This window comes from Lathamus discolor, chromosome 2 (assembly GCF_037157495.1).
Source record: "Lathamus discolor isolate bLatDis1 chromosome 2, bLatDis1.hap1, whole genome shotgun sequence".
Classification (NCBI taxonomy): domain Eukaryota; kingdom Metazoa; phylum Chordata; class Aves; order Psittaciformes; family Psittacidae; genus Lathamus; species Lathamus discolor.
This window is the reverse complement of record NC_088885.1, coordinates 33698589-33719551: the sequence shown is the minus strand read 5'-3', so window position 1 is coordinate 33719551 and position 20963 is coordinate 33698589. Positions and strand designations below refer to the sequence as shown.

Below are 20963 nucleotides of genomic sequence, written 5' to 3'. Positions count from 1 at the left end.
TCACAAGCGTGTCAAGGTCCCTCTGGATGGCATCCCTTCCCTCCAGCTTATCAACCAGACCACACAGCTTGGTGTCATCGGCAAACTTGCTGAGGGCGCACTCAATCCCACTGTCCATGTCAGCGACGAAGATGTCAAACAAGACCGGTCCCAACACCTATCCCTGAGGGACACCACTCGTTACCGGTCTCCAGCCGGACATCGAGCCATTGACCACAACTCTTTGTGGTGCGGCCGTCCAGCCAGTTCTTTATCCACCGAGTGGTCCATCCACCAAACTGATATCTCTCCAATTTAGAGAGAAGGATGTCGTGTGGGACAGTGCCCACTAACAGTTTCCCCAGGGAGAAGAAAGCTTAAATCAAATGAGAACACGTAGCTCAAACATCGCTCTATGCTGGATTCATGCCGCTCCATCATTTTCCTCACCTGGCAAGTCACAGCAGCCTGTCAAGGGCTCATGCTGGAGAACTCACATGCTGCTTGGAGAGACCAAGCAGCCCTCAAAGAACACAATGGAAATACCTGCAGATGGGAGCCCTCCTGCTTGCTACACGCTCCCACAAGGGTCCTGTTGCACAAATTTTTCAATCCCATTTGCTTCCTAAGGGGAAAACCATGGACACAGCAGGAGCAGGACTCTCAAGCTGCATATTCCAGAAGGCAGCTACCAAATGGTGGTCCCCTTTGAGTGCAGCAGCTGGGTGCCATGCCAGGAAGCATCTATGCAGCAGATGCAAAGGCAAGAAAAGGCTACAAAGAGTGTCTCTGTCTTTTGCCTTAGGCTCTGGTGCACTCAAGTTAAATGCATCTGTGACAAGTTAAGCATGATTTTGCTCTCCTATCTGCTGTGTAGCAAACTAAACCAAGTAAGTGCTCAAGATCACACTGGCACTTTGTCACATCTGAGTATGCCAGGAATCAGCAACCCGTGTGTCCTGGGTTGAGCAGCAGCAGTCATTTTTCTCCTTCTTAGGAGCTAGTACAGTGTTGTGTTTTGATCTTTTGGCCTTGGAACAGTGGTGATGGCACCGATGTTTTCGGTTGCTGCTCGAATGTTTGGTCTGGCCAAGGACTTTCTGAGCCTCATGCTCTGCCAGGGAGGAGGGGAGGCCGGGAGGAAGCAGAGACAGGACACCTGACCCAAGCTAGCCAAAGAGGTATTCCATACCACAGCACGCCATGCCCAGGAGGTAACGGGGAGTTACCCCGGAAGGGCTGGAGGGACTGCAGGGTTGGAGGAGGTATCGGTCGGTGCTTGGCTGGGGGGAGTGGGGTGAGTTATTGGTCGGCTGGTGTTGAGGTGTTGTATTCTTTCCTCTTGTTATTTCCTTTAGCACCATTATTACTGGTGGTAGCAGTAGTGATTTGTGTTATACCTTAGTTACTGGGCTGTTCTTATCTCAAGCCGTGGGAGTTGTATTCTTTTTGATTCTCCTCTCCGTCCCTCCAGAAGTTGGGGGAGGGCAAGAAGGGGGGGAGTGAGTAAAAGAGGTTTGTGGTGGGGTTTAAACCACGACAGTTCTTTTTGGCGCCCAACGTGGGGCTTGAAGGGTTGAGATAATGACGGAGATGATCAGATTAATAGTCGTCACAGTGCTGATTTATTGGCTCTCAAAGTTGTTTCTCTTGCTCTCAGAGCTTCAGAATGTAGTACATTACTTAGAGCCGGTATTCCCTGTGTTAGTGTTTATCAAGTGTGGGGCTTGGGCTAAGGTTTTTGTTTCACTGTACTTTATGGCAATGGCTTGTAATACGGGTGGGCTCCAGCAGCAGGGAGAGATGGATGTGGCCGTGGACTTGTACCGGGCCGTCCCGCTGCTCTTCACCGCCCTGGCCCTTGTCCTCGCCTCCGTCTTTGTGAGGCTGCGGGGAGCCGAGGGGGAGCGGCCCCGGGAGCCGGTGGCGGCCGAAGCGGCCCGGGAGAGCGGCCCCGGGGAGCAGGCGGCGGCGGGAGCGGGGCCCGAGCCCGGGAGGAAGGCGGCTGCTGAGCAGCGGGAGGAGGCGGCCGAGGAGCCGAGCCCCGCGGAGGAGCCGAGCCTCGTGGCGGCCGAGAGCGTTCCCCGGCAGCCGCCCGCCGAGCCCCAGGAGGATGCAGGAGCCCAGGCAGCATTTCCCAGCAAGGCAGAGGAGGAAGAGCTGCACCCAGGGAAAGAGAAGCTGGTGGTGGGAGAGCCGGCAAGCACAGCAGCTGCACCAGCCCCAGGGACAAGTACAGCAGCGTCATTGGAGAGTTCTGAAGGGTTTGAATGGCCTGTGGGTACCCTTGGGACCTGCCTGCTGATTGTGATGGGGATCAGCATGCTGGCACACACACAGAGCGTGTTCTACCCACGGCCATTTTGTCTGATCTCAGAAGTCAAGCAGAGTCGGGTTTGCTTCTTGTCTGGGGTTAGACAACAATATGGGAGGACCAAGAGATCTTCCCCAAGGCTGGACAGCCATGAGTGGCAGGGTGTATGGGACAGTATGAGCGAGTATCTGGTCCACTGGGCCCCTCCAGTGCTTTGGAAGCGTCGGAGATGGAAGGCAGCTGTATGGAGTCCCCAGCAACAAGCTGCAGAAACTACTGAAGGGGACAGTGAATTATTCGAGCCTGGTGGGCCATGACACTTCAGGCCATCAGGGCAGAGATGCAACATAGAGATGGACTCATGATCGAGGGGTGGACTTAGCAATGGACACTATTGCCCAGGTTATTCATGAGTGTGAACACTGCACACAGCCTCTCCTGCTCTGAGAGACTGTAACAAGAGATGGAGCCTGACATCATGGACCAGATGGACTCAGCAGCTTTATAGGTCCATGCACTAAGAAATTATGTTTTTCTCTGTGTATATGTAGATGTATATATATATGTAAGAGTGATGGCATATTGAAGATGTGGGATCTGAGCATGACGTGAATGGTATGGAATAAGGGGTGGATAATGTCCTGGGTTGAGCAGCAGCAGTCATTTTTCTCCTTCTTAGGAGCTAGTACAGTGTTGTGTTTTGATCTTTTGGCCTTGGAACAGTGGTGATGGCGCCGATGTTTTCGGTTGCTGCTCGAATGTTTGGTCTGGCCAAGGACTTTCTGAGCCTCATGCTCTGCCAGGGAGGAGGGGAGGCCGGGAGGAAGCAGAGACAGGACACCTGACCCAAGCTAGCCAAAGAGGTATTCCATACCACAGCACGTCATGCCCAGGAGGTAACGGGGAGTTACCCCGGAAGGGCTGGAGGGACTGCAGGGTTGGAGGAGGTATCGGTCGGTGCTTGGCTGGGGGGAGTGGGGTGAGTTATTGGTCGGCTGGTGTTGAGGTGTTGTATTCTTTCCTCTTGTTATTTCCTTTAGCACCATTATTACTGGTGGTAGCAGTAGTGATTTGTGTTATACCTTAGTTACTGGGCTGTTCTTATCTCAAGCCGTGGGAGTTGTATTCTTTTTGATTCTCCTCTCCGTCCCTCCAGAAGTTGGGGGAGGGCAAGAAGGGGGGGAGTGAGTAAAAGAGGTTTGTGGTTGGGTTTAAACCACGACACCGTGGCACAGCAAAAATGTTTTCAAGCTTTTCTGTTTTAGTATTTAAAAAACTGGTAAGGGTAAAATCCTCATGAAACCAAGTAATTGCATGGGATACTGTAGGTAGCAAGTAACTGTCATCATTTTGTCACGTTATGTCATTGTACTCAAGAGAGCTGTACTGCTAGCATGGCTTTTAGACTCTATGTACCAAAATTCAAGATTCCTTTGATCAAAGAATTTCACAAATGCCATGATTTTATTTATAAACCTTTTGAAAAAAGCCTTTACCTGTCAGTCATAGCCAAAACCAGCACAGTAGCTTCATGAGGAACAATGTTATACGATAACAAAACATCAGCACTTAAATCTTTCCCTTTCTTTTGCCTCCTGAATGTTATGATTATACCAGGATCTGACAGTATATTTTTAACCTCAGCTCAATCTACAGCATGGAAGCTTGCTGTTATTTGAGCACAAGGTTGCAAAATTCAGTACAACTGCATATAGTTCTGAGCTTTTCCAAGTTCTCACTGCTGCAACTATTGCACTGCAGGTGCAATACAGTGCCATGCAGAAAGAAATTTGGACACTTACCAGCTATTGATCCAGCCAAGAGCAGATTTCCAGGGCTAACCCTCCCATCTTCATTCGCAAATGAAGCTTTCAAATGAGCATAACAGGGGAAGTAAATGGCAGAGAAGGGGATATCACGCAAAAAACACGCCTTAGCACCCTGTGTTGAAAAAGAGAACAAGTTTGGAGAATGATTAACATAATAAACTGAGCATCAGAGAACAGAGCAACGTTGCAGATTTTTTCTTTTGTTGCAAAGGGCTTATAGAAAAAGCAATTTCTCCTCTCAAAATTTTGAGAGATCCATGTATTTCACCCTGTTGAGGAAAGCCTGTGTATTGTTTCTTGGTTCAGTAATTTCTGCCATTGTATTTATCTTGTCTACTTGTTCTCCCTCACTCCCTAGTATTGTAGTTATTTGCTGGTAACAGAGAAAATGTCATGTGTCAGAGTAAACTCTGATAACACCTTTGCAGAGTTTTAAATAGCTGACACTGTAGGCATGCACCTGTAGTGGACATTCAGGATGTGTCTGAAGTAGATTGAGCCACAGGACAGGTCTGTCCCCTCTCATTCCCACTTACAATAAATACTTCAGGGAAAATAGTGCCCTGTCCATGCATTTACACAGACATCGCAATTGAAAATGCAACATGTATTGTAGGAAATAGGGAAAGGAAGAGAGAGCAGGGCCATAACACTAACCTTTTCACAGAACACTAACAGGATCATTTACTTGTGATTTTTAAATTACAAGCTTTCTGGGATGCAGTTTGTTTCAAGTAAGTTTCAGCTCTTACTGTTAAATTTGCCTTACTATCAATTTGTCTGTGGTACAACCAATCAGTAAAGTTATAAGTAATACAGCTGGTCTCAAGTCTAAGCGGGTTGCAAATTGGCCAGGGAAATTTTGGGGCAGTGGAAAACCATTAGCTGTTTTCCAAGCAGGGAGAAAAGAGAAAAAGCCACTGGAGAAGGTCAACCAAAATAAAATACCAGAAAATATCCATGCTCCAACAGCAGAAGAGACTTGCAGTCTACCCTTCCTCAATGTGGTGATCCAGAGGACACCAGAGCCTGAACACACCAGGACTGAGACCAGCAGGAAGGCACAAACAGGAGGTGGCTTTGGAAAATGGGTAAAATCATTCAAGCTTGAGAAAGAAACGATTCATGAATGAGCCTAAGCCTCTTCTCTTTGAAGCAAGGGTGGAATCATGGTGAAACTGCTTGAGGTTCATCCACAGCCCTCCTGGGGTGCCCTCGTTACTGTACTTTTCTTGTACACAGGTCTACGGCAGCATGGCTCAGTGCCAGACATTTCACAGGGGACATGCTAATAGCCACAGAATTCAATTAAATCTAATGATATGCCTGGACATATCTGGAAGCCCAGCTTGTACTATAATACCAGTTTAAACATAGACCTTATCCAAGTTGGATGCTGGTTATCAAGCAAAGACACAAGAGCTGCAAGGTGCCAGAAAAACTGCAAAGTTGCCTTTCAGTGAGGCAAGGCAGGGGTGGGCGAGCAGGATATGTGACAGGAAAACCAGGTCCTGCCAGACGGGTCTCAGGAGATGCTAATAAGCACAGTCTGCAGTCAGAGAATGTCTCTGAGAAAACACAGATTTATCAAAAACCAGCCATTAGATCTTCTAGTCAGACCTTCTGTGTGTCACAGAGTCAGTCATCGAACGTGCTGAGCACAACCTGCCCTGCTCCAGCCCCGGCTGCTCTCCACCGCGCTTCCCAACTTATTTCTTGACATTTTCAGATGGAGAACTGACTGCTTCCCCTGACACTCCGTTTGGAGGTTAATGAGTCCTGCTGTTCAGACCCTTTCCTTTGTAGCTCTGCTGGGATTGTCTAATTTATGCTGCCAGTTGCTGGTTCTCATTATGTCTTTCTAGATATACTAAGGAAAATGCCATAAAGGAACTTAAAGGGCTGCTACTGCAGCTGCTCTGCTATGCACCCATGCCAAATGGGGTTATCAGCCACAGGACAAAGTGATGCTGGGATGGATTCTCGTCTCAAAATTACCTGCAAAGCCCATACACTTTATCTGGAGGACACACAGAAGGTGAGACACGAGAATTCTGGCCTCTCCTGCCCAACAGAAACCCATTTTACAGTTTACCTTTAATCTTCACGTAAAAAGAGAAGACTAGGGTTTTACCAAATTCTGCATGAAAAAAACCCAGCTTTTAAATGATCAAATGTCTGCACTGTATTCACCTCACAGAAAAATAATGAAACTCACCAATGAAACATTCACAGACCAATATGGTTTCTTCAAAGATGTATTTTCAGAGCATGCTTTTCCTCAGAGCAAATCTCCTCACTGCCTTTGCCCCCAGGGCACATTACTTTTATTTTCTTTGCAATGTTGTCATTAAACACTGAGCATATATTTTTTCCTCTGCATTTTTTTCATACTCTGAAATATCTTAACATAGTTAAAATAGCTTGCAGAAATCAGCAAACTCCAAATGCAAGCAACTCTTAAGCCAAGCTACTACTATTCTTCCCCCTTCATTAAAAGACTCTTTTTCATGGGCAGCAATGGCATATTGTTAATATCACCAATAATATACCTTCAAGCACACAGAGAGAGAGGGATGTCTATCAACTTAGTTGGCTCAGTGTAAACAAAACCTGGATCAAAACTTGGATCCACTTTAATAATAACCCAGCTTGGCTCCTGTCCAGCATCGCAACAGTCTAAAGTTTCCCCCCATCGTTAGGTTACGTTGCAAGTCTGGGAAAGCATGTTTAAAAGCAGGCCTCACTTAACTTCAAGTTAACCATCCGCAACCAGCCTAGGCCAATTAGGAAGGCTTAGGGAGTTTGGCCACAGTATCTTGAAAAGCAAAAGAAACATTTATTTTACTTCTCGCACCTTTTTGATGTGGACAACGTGCTGAAAGCCAAAAGGAGTTTTAATCAGTCCCCAGAAAGCTGTAAGGATCATCCGCCCCACGTTTATTCTGGCAGCCAAGGTGCAGACCTGCCAGGCATGAAATTGTTGGGAGATCCTACACACTGTGACATGCGCCTCCCTCACACAATAGCCAGTTGGCTCCCATCTTCAATCTCTTTAATAACCTTAAAGCTCTTAATCTCGGATAGTATCTCACTGAATAAACCAATGGAGGAAAAAAAAACCCTGATTGTCAAAGATTCTGATAAATAAGCCCAAGTCAGTGCTGGGGCAGGTTCTTTAGCATGCTAATTCCTGCTTATACCAGCTCTACCTGCAAATAAGGCTCTAAACAAACTATTTCTATTACAAGGGGAGGGTAATTATACTGACAAAGGCACCTCTGTGTCGGGTTGGGCAGAAGGAGCCGGCAGGTCTGGGAGACGCAGGCTTAACCTAGTCTCCTGCAGTGAATGCACATTGTCTAGTGCAGGGGGAAAAATGCCAGACAGAGGGGACCTAGCAGCATTCAAGACAACAGTGGTGCACCTTGTCTGAGAGGGTTATTTAATGCTTCTGGCACCTGTACTTACAGCCACCCCCTCTTTTTCTCCTTTACAGGTTTAGAATTTATTTGGCATGTATAATTGTTATTTTGATCCTATAGCTACAAACAATAGGCAGCATGTCATTTCTTGATCATTTTGCATTCTTCTTGGGTTTTACTATAGACTCAACCCTTTGGAATCAGAGCCCTAACAGCACCTAACAGGTTTTGTAACAGTCAGTCAAATATTACTGGCATTTGCTTTCAAGGGCTGTAATTTTTTATACTGTAAAATGGCATTGCCTTTAAAGCTGCTATAGGGTTTTATTCAACTATATTTATACCAACCAAAATATGAAACTGATTTAGCATATCATGTTAGAGGAATAAACCAACCGATTTTAAATGCTCTGCCTGCAACTCAAACTCAGTTTGCAGATAAAAAATACTGCACTTCCTAGTTGAAAGGCCCTTTTTCTTGGTTTTCAAAGAAAATTTCTGAAGAGCAGGTTCTCACATATGAGAACAGCCACAAATAGTCACAGTGGATGCAAACTAATGCAACCCAAACCTTTTACTACTGTGTTTCCTGTGTTTATCATCCTGCTGTAAACCCACAACTTCAAGAGGTGAAATACCTCAGCTGTTATCAATGCTTGGTACACATCCTGTCACCAGAGATTACACCTTCCAGGTTCAACACACCAGAAGCCTGTTTATGAAGGTGTCAAATAAATGAAGAGACTTTTGGTAGCTTTTTCACTACTTTTGGAAATGCAAACTGTGTTGGCAATATCAGCCACAGCACAAACCTGAGCTAAATACCTTCTATGGATTGCAATCATAAACGTTACCACAACCAACGTATCCTTGTATCCTTTCCCTGAAGTATCATATATTAATGTATTACTTACCGTCTTCTTGGGATCACAGAATAACTTTGTTGTGCAAAATTATGCTCTGGCACTGTCTGTTATACTGTAAAGCACTATTCAAGTATGATTATTTATAGAAGGATTAACATTTTATTAAACACTTTATGGCAGATATTTTATGGATATGAGTTTCTATGAGGTACAAAATAAGTAGCTGTACTTAGAGTACATATTTACATGAGCACTTTAAAGATGTCTTTTGAAACCAGCAGAATATAAATTCAACTGTCTTTAACGGGACTTTATGCATATTACTCTGTAAGACAGGCAAGAGACAGAAAATGTATTAGCTTATCTTGTACAATTACTTCAACATTCAACTGTGACCAGAAACTAAATGAAACATATTAAAACCACTGAAAACCAGAAATGTATCTTTTCCCATTTTTGCCAACACAAATGACATTTTGCATTAGGTTAAATTATATTTTCCCTGACTGGGATATGTTGTCTCTCTATTTTTAAGAATAGCTGTCATCTACAGAACATCTGTAGCTAAAGAATTTACTAGTCTTAAGCTTCCATGCACTGGTGCTTTCACAGCAACAACTACCGGCAGAAAGATGACAAACAGAGGAAACAAATTCCTTCTGCAAAACTGCTGGTTTGTGCCTCCCCAAAGAAGCAGCTGGGGTTTGAGAAATACAGTGTTTTACACAATACAGTATTTACACAAGTAGTTCAGAATTTTTGACAAAGGCAGAAAAAAATATTTGCTTTCTAGCTTTAAAGAACTACAGGGGTTCAAGCCAACAGATAGCTTAATGAGCTGTATGTGTCGAATCTTTTTATTGCTGGAATTAACATGTATTTAATTTCTAAGCTGCAGATCATTACAGAATTGCCAGTATCTGAACACGCAGTGAAGGGACAGTGAGTCTAGGAGGAAACTCTGACTTTAAATTGTTGTGCTTACTATGACCCTTCTGTTTCTCCAGACCTACTGGTCTTTAGTTCTTGGTGGGGAAGGAAGAGAATCCAAACTATCTGACCTAGACCTCTATGCATCATGATAGCAATTTTTCCTGAAATAAATACTCTTCTGAGATACAGCAGTACACCGAGATAATCCTGATCTTCAAGGACAGCCTCCTCAAAGCACTAGGATGTTCTGCTTCACTGTGCAGAAAGCTGAGCAACCATGTAAAAAGGCCAGCATGGATGAACAAGGAACTCATGATCGAGCCCAAATGCAGAAAATAAAAAGGAAGCAGAGGTGGGCATGGGCTACCCAAGAGAAATACAGAACCACTGCCTGGGCATGCAGCAATCGAGTTAAAAAAGCCAAGGGTCAGCTGTAGTTTGACCCAGTAAGGGATGTAAAGGGGGAGTAAAAGGGGATTCTGTAAGCACATGAGCAGCAAAAGGACAACTAAATAAATTGTGAAGCTGTTGCTCCATGTGGGCAGGAAATCACTTTTGCCTTGCTTTTTACTAGTAAAATCTGCCCTCGGGCCTCTCAGCTCCATGAGCTTACCAGAAAAGTCTGCAGGAGCACAGCATTACCGACAGACAGAGCACTTCAGCCATGTGCATGTAGACAATCTGTGACACCAGAATATATACCTCCAGTGGTGCTGAGATAGCTGGCTGTCATTGTGAGGCTGACCTTCAAAAGGTCAAGTCAGCCAAGGGGGCTCTGATGACTGGAAAAACATCACACCCATCTTGAAGAAGAGCAAGAAGGAAGATCCGGTAAACTAGAAGCAGTTTGGGCACACCTACGTCCCTAGGAGCTTTATGGAGCAAATGCTCCTGGAAGCCATTTTCATGCATATGAAGGGCAAGAGATAGGTAAGGAACAGCCTATATGGATTTACCAAATTGTGACTGACCACACTGTTTGCCAGACTTGTGGATGAGGGGACAGCAATGGATGTTGTACATCTTGACTACAAGAAGGGATTTTGAGGATGGCACATGAGCTGGACTCTCAGATTAGTGGATGATACTGCACTGGGAGAGTAGCTAGTGTGCTATAGGGCAGGGCTGCTACTCAGAGACATCTTTGAAGGATGGAGAAACAGGCTGACAAGAACATCATTAAATTCAAATCAGCTAATGCAAAGTCCTGCATCTGGACTGGAAAAGCCCCATGCAACAATACAGGCTGAGGCTGAGTGATTCACACATCAGGTCTGCAAGTAGAGTGGAACACAGAGCAGAGATCTATCTCAGCAGAGTACTACTGTGAATTGTTTTGTGTCACTAGCACAATTAGAGCACCACGTTAACACACCAATGAATGACTCAAATATTAATCTCACTAATTCAAAGGGGCATCAAAACTATGCAAGCCAGCTTCTCAGTGAACCTCAAATAGCTACTCATTTGGACTAGAATACTAGGATAATTATTATCATAATCAATAAAAGATTCATTCAGCTGGATGCAAAAACGGTTTACACAGCACTTCCTTTGTTAATTTGTTGACATGAGACATAAGATTTATTTGTCTGTGCCTTAGTTTTCTCCGTTAATGCAAGACAGGAACACTGAAATTACCTATATAGGGTTGTGGGGACATTTTATTTTAAAATCCACAGAAAGTGCTTCATAGGTGGAAATTAATGCAAAATATAAGAACTCAAACAAGCAGTGGACCTTGTTAAGACATGCAGGAATTTGCCTCATGAAGCTAAGATCAACATATGCAATCTTTGCATCTTCTGGCTGCAGTTATAGTTAATGAAAATGCATTCTTCCTCACTGACTACTTGCAGATTTTCACCTGAATTTCAGCATTAAAGATTCACAGGAACTAAGCAGAGCACGCCGAGCTGATCTATGGTGCTAAAAACAGCCTTCACAATGATTTATTTGTGAACTGTGGAAAGAAAATTTTCACTGCAGTCCTTGCAACACTGTAAGCGTAACAACAAGAAAGCAGAGTGAGAGAAACAGAAAATCCAGTGTGCCACAGACTGGATGACTAATCCTGATTTAAGAGGTTTGTAACTTACCAGTACAGGAGTAAACTCACATTGATGAGCATGGGAAACACTTAAGCCCTACTATGAGCTTGCAGACTGACTGGTAATGTTCTCATTCATCACAAAAAACAACTGCTTAAAAATATCTGCATTTTAAAAAATTATCATTATGGTAATATTAGTCACAAGTTCACATTACATTTTCTGAGCTCCATCTTCGTGTTAAATACGTGATATCCCTCCACTGATTCTATCTCTATAATAATGCTATTTTCTCTGCTTCTGGCAGTACAGACAAATCACTGATCTGTGCTCAACCATTATGTTGAAGGAATACCTTTTCTTCCCATCTCAAAGCAAGATCTTTAAGGAAATTCTGTGAGCAACAAAAGATCCTGTCCCTATGTACAGCTTCTCATATTATCCTGCCCTACTTGGCCTCATCTAGACAGTGGCCATCCTCACCTTTTCCAGGGGCACAGCACTACAGGCACTCAACATCCATTAATCCAGTCATCAGAAGTTAATTATTTGGCTAGTCATTGGTGGAAACTGCTATACAAAACTTCAGTCAACCCTTCTTAGAGCAGTTTTACAAGGATTTTTAAGAAGTCAAGTGAAAAAGGAGGAACATTATGGAATTGAAGAAAAACTGATAGAGTAGTTGGGTTTTGTTCGTTTTACTTTCTTTTGACCACAAAAGAAATAAAAAAAAATCAGGCCATACCAAACAGAAAAAAAGAAAACAGAAAATTTTGTTATCAACTATGAAATTAAATATTGATTTACATTTTTTTCAAAACAATTTCTTTAAGGAAAACTTAGGAAAAAAAAAGGCATCCATTTATTTCAAATGAAAATTACTGAATTGAAACGTCTAGAATTTTGCTTTCAACACTTGCAAAAGAAAATCAGTTGGTCCAAAATCATGGCTAAAATAGGCCAGTGTTTAAACCTCTGGACTACTCACATGAAGAACCATTAAGCCTATAAATGCCAAGATTCACAAATAAAACTGTTCTAAAACAAGTACCTATTCTTGTTCTTATGAAGCAGCATGTCTTACTTAGATCTACTAAAGCAAGTACATTCAGGGCTTGAGAGACAAGCCTGTGTCCTGAGCCACAAAAGACAAAGCTAAAACAAAGATTAAAGATGCAAATGAGAGCTGTTGGTGTTAAGAGTGAACAGCATGAAAAGTACTGAGATAAGACACAAAATCCTCATTCCTGTTTTATGGTTTTAAGCCTATGACTCACTATGAGTAAAAGCATTCCAATGTACCAAGACATTTCAGTTCTCATTAGTAGAACATTTATTATTATTTGATGTTCACTTGATCACTATGCTCACTTAATTTACTAGAAGCACCACCAGAGACGGTAGCACGTACTAAACCTCGTTTTGCCTGAAATTCGTTTTAGACCATTGACTCCTCTGGGTAGCATTTACTGGGGTTAGTGACTTTCACACAATGAGTTATTCATTCCTGCCTAGCCTTACCAGCACCACCAGCTTCACCACAAGCATTCAGGAGAGGATTGTCTTTGCACTGATGTGATGCTGCTGTTCCACAAGCACCTCAGGGGAGCATAAAACTTCTCTGATACGGACTGATGGGTTCACCATGCTATGAAGCCATTCCTCCCTTTGCCTGGGTACAACCATCCTGAGGAGCTATAGAGTGAGTTCGAAATAAAATAAGCCATAATGATGAGGAGGGTTGAGTTTTAATGAGTTTCTTGTTCTAAATCATTATGTGACTGCACCAACTCTCTTGCTGGCATATGGGACAGGGGGTAGATAGGACTGCCATTTGCAATAGGGCACAAGCCTTCTGACATTGCCTGTGTTGTGCTGGGTGAATGACTGTGACTGCCAAGTTAAATTCTCTAGTTTTGCCAAATCAGTCAAGTTTTTGTAGGCAATGAATCCAAACTGAACATAAAAAAGGACATGAACACAAAAAGCAGGGTGGAGGGGTGAGAGAGACACAGAGACAACAGAAGAGTAAAACCAAAACAAAACCTGTGGCTTTCCTTGTGGAGGTAAATGGACCTAATGAATGAACCAAACTGTGTAGCATGTGATTAAATAACTGCCTGTTTCCATGCAACACACTGCTGTAACCAGCTCGTGTTCAGCTGTATTCCTTACAAATACTCACTGAGTATCTGCTCTAGGAAACAGAAATAATTCATAATATAATCCAAGACATGAATACCATTTAAAAACATAAAACTGTGGCAAATTTTAAAAACAGAAAACTGTGGCAAATTCTGATCAGCCACCAAAAGCAGTTATTTGGGGGGGGGGGGGGGACACAAATCTAAAAAATGCTAACTTTAGTAAACTAGTTCATCAAGCTTTCTCATTTTATGTTTCATTTTTACTAGCCCAAGTAAAACTCAGTAGCTGCCCTCCATTCCTGCACAGCCTCAGGGATGCAGACTATTTACCATATCCATGTTTTCAGTTGTAAATGTTGACCGGATCAACACTACAATGCCATTTACCAGGAGTTTACACAATAGCATCAGCTTCAGTAAAACACCTAAAAAATTAGCAAGTCAATTTAAAGGGAAAAACAACTCATTAAATCCTATTCAGACCTGCAAGCTCTCTCCAGGCCAAAAGATACATACATCTACTTGTGAGCAGGCTTCCTCTTTGTAATGTTAACAGAACAGTTCAAAAGGACTGGATGCTTAAAACTGGAGATGGAATTTAAATATTGTGAAGGAGAGGGATGAAGCTTAGTTGGTGTTTTTTGAAGAATCTTCAATTTACAGATGCACTGCTGTAAATAGGAAATAGAGGAATACTGCCTGCTGCACTGGAAACACTGACATAAACAAGTGATGTGAAAGCTTCCTCCCAAGAAGGAGGCTGCAGAATGTGGACAAACACCACATGATGCTCTGCAGTGTATGGCATTTATTATAGTTTTTGTTTCAATACTGCATGTAATGGCTATCTCAGAGTACCCCAAGACCTTTCAAGCTCCCCTGTATATTGTCTCCTTCATCTCAAAGTACAAGGCAGTATGTTAATCCTTTAAATTATCTGCAGCATATATCCTATTAAACAGAAGATGTTTCTAATCCTGCTGCAGCCATTAAACCTAACTTTATTTCTACATATTTATGTATCTTTGTGAGGACAGTAATGTAGGAAGCAGAACTGTAGAAGTTTGTAGTATATATTCATAAAAGCAGCAGATGAAAAATGTCTATTTTTACACCAGGCAGAGTATCAGAATTGACAAACTAACCCTCTGAGAACAATACTTACACCTGCTGAAGTGAGAAAAGAAATCATAGTAAGATTCACAAAAATCATGCTTAAAAAATGCCTAAAACCAGACATTTTCTTCCCTCAGAAATGAAAACTGAAGATACAAGGCAGAATTTTTTTAAAGTACAATTATGTCCACCTATGAAAGTTTGTGAGAACAATGAAATGATACTTTGATTTGAAATATTCATAACTGGCTTTTAATTCATATATATACATAAAATCCATACCTTGTAGAGACCGAAGAAGCCTAAGTCCCGTAATACACTGAGGGCACTAACTCGTGGACCAGTAGTAATTTCTCCAGCCACCTGTAATCGAATCTTGACAATTTCCAGTGGATTGGTAAAGATCACTTGAGAACCTCCAGCCTGAAATAGAAGTGGAAGGCAATACATTAATGTGTGACATTATTTGTAGCCTACATCCTGTTACATTTAAGCGAAGACATTTTAAATCCTGCTGTAGTTGGTTAAGCTATTAGCAGACAAGAGTTTTAGTGTATTAGTAGTTGATGAACTGCAGTTCACTACGTAAGAAACACACCCCACCCCCACCATGAGATGACTGGTAAGGGAAAACAGAGAGGGAGCAGGTGAGTGTAACCCACAACAGTCATCCACTGCAGGACACTGCAGTACATAAGACAGACACCAGGTCAACTCTTGCTGCAAGAATACATTCACTGAGACAAGTTATACGATTCTGACAAGCCATGAACACTGTAAAGCAAGTAACAAAGTGAAAGGCAAAATTAGTAACTAAGTAAAGAACCTGAGATGTGCATGCCAGTACATAGAAAGTGAAACCACTATTGAAGAGCAGAAGTCTGGCAGAGGCTTTTTTAATTTTGGCATGACTTCATAAAACAACGAATGCATGGATTCCAAAGACCAGAACGTCAGATATACTGTACCTTTTTAAAAACCCAACTGAACTACCAATTTCAGTGCCATTAAATGCTGTTCGATTCAAGAGTCTGAGCTCATCATTATTTGTGCCCCAGGTAATAAAGAAAAGAAGGTCTACAGACTGAAGGATTCTACTAATCAAGATCCACTAAATGTTATTAAAGTGTCAGTCTCCGATGGTTGGGAAGATATCACTCAATCAACTTTGAAAGTTACACCTAAAACACAACAGTGGCAATCATTTCAGACTCCCCACCAGTTCCCATAAAGGTCATCTCACAATATGTAATACACGGCATAACCTTTCTGCTCCTCTAACAGATCCTGGGTTAAAAATTAAAAACAAGGAAGAAAAAGGTAACATGAAGGTTACCTAAATGTATTCAAAACATGTACTCATTCAAATTTCATCTGGCCCAAAATCAACAGACTGTCATTCTAACTTCTCTTAATTTCTTAATTACGTGACCCAACAGATATGCCCTTCTCTAGGTTCTGAAATCACACAAACTATTCAAAGGGCAACCCACCCTCACCCTCCCCACCACAAAATGAGCATTTTTTTTTCTAGAAGGTAATGACTAAAATGAAATGAGTTGCATATAAAAGCACTTGCATCTAGCCATGTCTAGTATGCAAACACTATGTGCACATCTTTTTTAAATTATCCACATGTTCAAAGAATTAATCATAGCTCAGATTAACTATCATTCAAAATAACAAATATGTGCAGTAATATGGTTCAAATAATGTGCTGAAGAAACAGCAAATCGCATGAACAACTATTCCTGCCTACCACTTAGACTGAGCATACATAGTGTGGTTACAAATTAAAGTCTTTACATAATCCCCAAAATATCCCAAATGTTTCCTATTTTGACCAGAAAAAGCATGCTCTTGTGTCACTCAACTGGTTTTGACTTTCAAATTGGCATAATTTAATTTAACTGCTTTTACCAAACCAGAATTCTGGTACGTATAAAACGGCTATTCTTGTTGCCATCAGAAATTAGACTGATAAATTATTTGGCACATATGCTGACTTTAGTTTTGCACTGAAACTGAAACATATTAAGCAAGCATTCAAAATAAAAACTTGTTTCTTTCACTTTTCCTTATGGTGAATTACAAATGCCTATAAAATAAACATTTTGCTCTATGTAATACAAATATTAAGCATTCACACATGCCATCACACATATTTTCTTCTTAAAAGGAAAAAATCCCAACTGCAGGTGATAATGTTCATTTGCAAGTTTGCTATACCAGAGCCCTCCTCCGAAACATACTACTTACAAGCTACTATCAACTGATCTATGTTAGAACAAATAAACTACTTTTCCTCAGTATGATATTCTTGAAGCTCATTGTGCCATGACTCCATAGGAAGTGTTCCTTCAATTTTCACTACGGGAAAACCATATTAAAATTTAAAAGATGACAACAAAATTAAGTTTAATGTATTATTATTACTGTTACTATTATTAATATTAATGCACCAGAACACAGAGCAATTTAAGAATCTATTAAAATGTTTTTTAACATTTAAATCTATAAAAATGTTTAAATGAATGCCATACTTAAAGAATGGAAATAGAAACATCTATCTGATTTTAAAGGAGAATAAAGGCAAATAATTTCCGAATTCAAACAGTATTTCAGGTGCTAGCACATATAAATGCTTATGTCTACATATCCAACCTGGCCACATCAACACTTGCAGCATTAGGTGTTTGTGGCTCTGGGTAAATCATACAAGACTTCCTCTCACTATTTGAAAAATGCGGATGCTATTATTTACCTACTTTATACAATGAAGCTTGCTGCATTCAAATTTTTAAAACACCTGAGATCTGCATGCACCAGGCATTACTAGAAAGACAGCCAGTTTTGCTGCCCACAAAGTTTTGAAGAAAGACACTGGAAATTTCCAATGAAGTCTTTCCATGGAACTGTCCAGGTGTTAGTGCAGAGCTCCCTGAACAACCTTAGTCATCCTCTGAATTTGATCAAAGATATATTCCAAATATCAAATTGTGAATAACTGAAAGCGATGAGCCAGACAATACCTGACAGAGGGTCTCAGTAGGAGGGTTTCTACCACCTGCCTGCTTTGTGATGGATAGGAAAGCTGCTTTATCAGCCTGTGCAAAGGCAGTTCTAGCAGTAACAAGTATAGTTGCCTGATGGGGAGCTTTTATCATTCTATTATTTAAACATCTGTGCTGGTAACTGCAGCTCCTTACTCCTAAAATGGGGGGGGAGGCAAACCAGAGATGGCTACTATACTCTCTAATGAAATGATTTCTTGCTTATCTAGTACTGGTAACTCCTATTGTGTTACTCATCATCATAGCACGCAAGTGTCTCATAAATATTAATTGTATTTCCTCCCAGTGCTCCTGTGAGGAAAGTACAATGCCTCTGGTTTTACAAGAAGGGGATTTGAAATAAAGGGGTTAATTGCACACCCAGTGCACATGTCCCCCTAGCTGAAACACACAACTCATAAGAGTCTCATGATATCCTGATCTCCAAATCAGTAGCTTGAATCACAACAGCATTGCTTCTGTCTTTTTTCTGAGTATTCGCGTAGTGAATGCAATGAAAGAAATCTCATCAACCTATCTTTTTTCCAGACTGTTCAAGGTTCTGGTATAAATGTTACTGAAAGAAACAGACAAACCATCATCAGCACATTATACCATCCTGCTCATTCATTCTGTCTGGCCAAAAGATGGACTTTTGCAGCTGAAAGTGCATCCCATTTTAGAATCCTGAAACATGCTCCCGAAGGTCTGAATTTAAAAACTACTCTTTCTGGCCAGAATAAACACAGTGTAAGTTCAGGCTGCTCAAGCTTAATGATTGCTCCACTAAGTGTCACAAAAATCGGCTTCGTCAACTGTTTAATACAGATAGCTTCCAGTAACAGCAATTTTTCTATACTTTAGTTACAAACCCTAATAGCCTCAAATCTAAATCCCTTATCATCTCTTCCAATCATTTTTTAAAGAAACAAATGATCTGGCTATAAAAGCAAATCTCTTACTTTTCAGTTATTATCATGTGATTAAAATAAAAACTGCAATTTTGACCTATTTATAGGAATACATACCTAGAGGTACTGCAGAGATAATTATTTGTAAAGGCCCACAAAGAGCTCATATGATTCTGAAAGAATTTAACATTTGACCTAATCACAAGCACTTATGTCCTTGTTTGATATAAAGCAAGAAAACAAATGGGAAATACCTCTGTCATCCAAAAACTCCTCATAGACACACAGCTAGAAACAGGCATACCTGTAAGAGTTCAATGTACTTTAACAAATGAACAGCTGGCAATGCACCCACCCACATGAATTTTTAAAAACAAGCTGGGTTGTTTGGATTGTTTTCCTCATTTTTGCAGTTCTTCAACTCTGCACTTGGTATGATATCACCCAGCACCTCTCGATGGCAGTAGAGTCTTGTATAGTAAATCAGTACTATCACATGCCTCCTAATTTCCTACTTTACTGAACGGAAGGGAGAAGTAGAAATCATTGAGGTGGTTTTTTTGTTGTTTTTTTTTTTTTTTTTTCCCTCCATGGGGAAATGAAACCTACTCTGTAGTGAAAAAAAAGCACAAAGCCCTAGTTTAATAACAACCACTTAACAACACTCCAGTTTAAGAATTCAGAATGTTTTCTATTTCTTCATGTGTTCAAATAACTTTGTAACAAACTTTACTGGAAAATAAACAGATTTTCACACACACACACACCCCATTACACTAAGACACAAAAATTCCTGTTCTTTTTTATGTAACTACATTTTGTGCACTTATGAGATTAGACAAGTAATGAGTGTATCAGACCCAACTCTCCTAAGGCTTTCACACCTACACTTGAAAGCTTCAGTGTAGGTTCTAAAGACAATACAGCTTGCAATTCAGGAAGAAAATTCTGTGTTTTCCATCCCAGAAGAGAGTACTACATTCTTTTCCTTTCACCATTATAGTCCATCAGCTGTTCTTAACGCTTTTAATTAACTTTATTACCTACTTCAAATCAAAGCCTTTTTCCTGTTCTCAGCTAAGAGAATTTAGGGTCAGCCTAGATCTTTCTTCTCCATCCCATCCAACTTGTCACATATCACCTTTTAAGGTTTCATGGACGGAGAAAGGATTACTACTGCTGTTACAGTGTTAATATTTCCCAACAATATCACCCAGGGATAGCAATTATAGCAACCATTAAAATACATAAGCAACATATTATACAATTATCCAAAATCAACCTCTGCAAAAGAAATTGTCCACAGTGCCTTGGTTACTAATTCAATTTACAAAAAAGACAAGCAGGTGCAAGTTTCAAAATTTTTAGTCAACTCTTTATCACATTCAGTCATACTGAATATTATACACTGTCCCAGGCCTTTACTCCTTGCCAGTTGCAGCTTGTTTTCCTGTGCATTTGCTAGCGTCCATTAATCCTAATTGAAGTCAAGGTTCCTGACGTCCTAAGCATTGTGCACACACGAAGTATTGTTCCATGTCATAAAAAAGTAACAAAAAAAAATCTAAATTAAAAATGCAAGAATAGAAGAATTACCATCCTCATTGTGTAATAAAGGGCAACTTACACACAGGACTATTCGGTGATTTACCACAAAATCGCATACTAATTCTACAACAGAACAAGGCTTAGAAGCCAGATTTATGGAGTGCCACTGCAGTGCTTCAAACTACCTCTGAAAGTCTTGGTGTTTGTATGGCAAAAGATCCCAAGAGCATCAGATGAATTATGTTGAGCTGCTGCCTGTTACCATGAGAGCTACCGAGTAACAGACATCTGACCAAAGTGACTCTTTTACAGATTTCAAAGGTGACAACCTCAATTACGTGGCACTGCATGTCAAAGACAAAGCATACTGGGTTCTCAGAAGCTTGGTTCTATGTTACCTTTTTTTCCCAATAAAGCCAGGCTTCAAAAACCCAGACAAGCCATCTCATCCTATTTTGTGTCCTCTCATCTATGTTCCTATCAATACAGGATTCTGATAATGCTCTTTAGCAATGGGAGTTCATATAGTAAATACCTTTTCTTCAGATCATGAGGAGATTTCCTGAGCCCTCAATCATCTGCTTTTCACTACCCTGACCAGGCTAGCACAGAAACGGCTTTCATGCTGCTCAGGCAGAACTGTGTTTTTCTCAAGCTAATCACTCTTGCCTTCTGAGGACAGGCTTCTCTTGGTCTGCCTAAGGTTTTACTTTGGGCAGTGAATGCTACTAGAAACGCAGAGTACTGTTAATGCCCAAGTATACATAAAATTCAAAGCAAGCTCTCTCAAA

General features: G+C 41.3%; 1 protein-coding gene across 3 annotated transcripts in view; it reads right to left on the bottom strand.

Moving 5' to 3' along the window:
* SLC25A13 (solute carrier family 25 member 13) overlaps positions 1-20963 on the bottom strand; it is a 114579-nt gene that overhangs the window by 5775 nt on the left and 87841 nt on the right. For all 3 annotated transcript variants that reach the window (XM_065666331.1, XM_065666330.1, XM_065666332.1), the window contains exons 14-15: positions 14943-15083; positions 4096-4234 (exon numbers count right to left, since the gene is read on the bottom strand). In XM_065666331.1, the coding sequence (XP_065522403.1) occupies positions 4096-4234; positions 14943-15083 (280 nt within the window). The remainder of the gene's footprint in view (positions 1-4095; positions 4235-14942; positions 15084-20963) is intronic.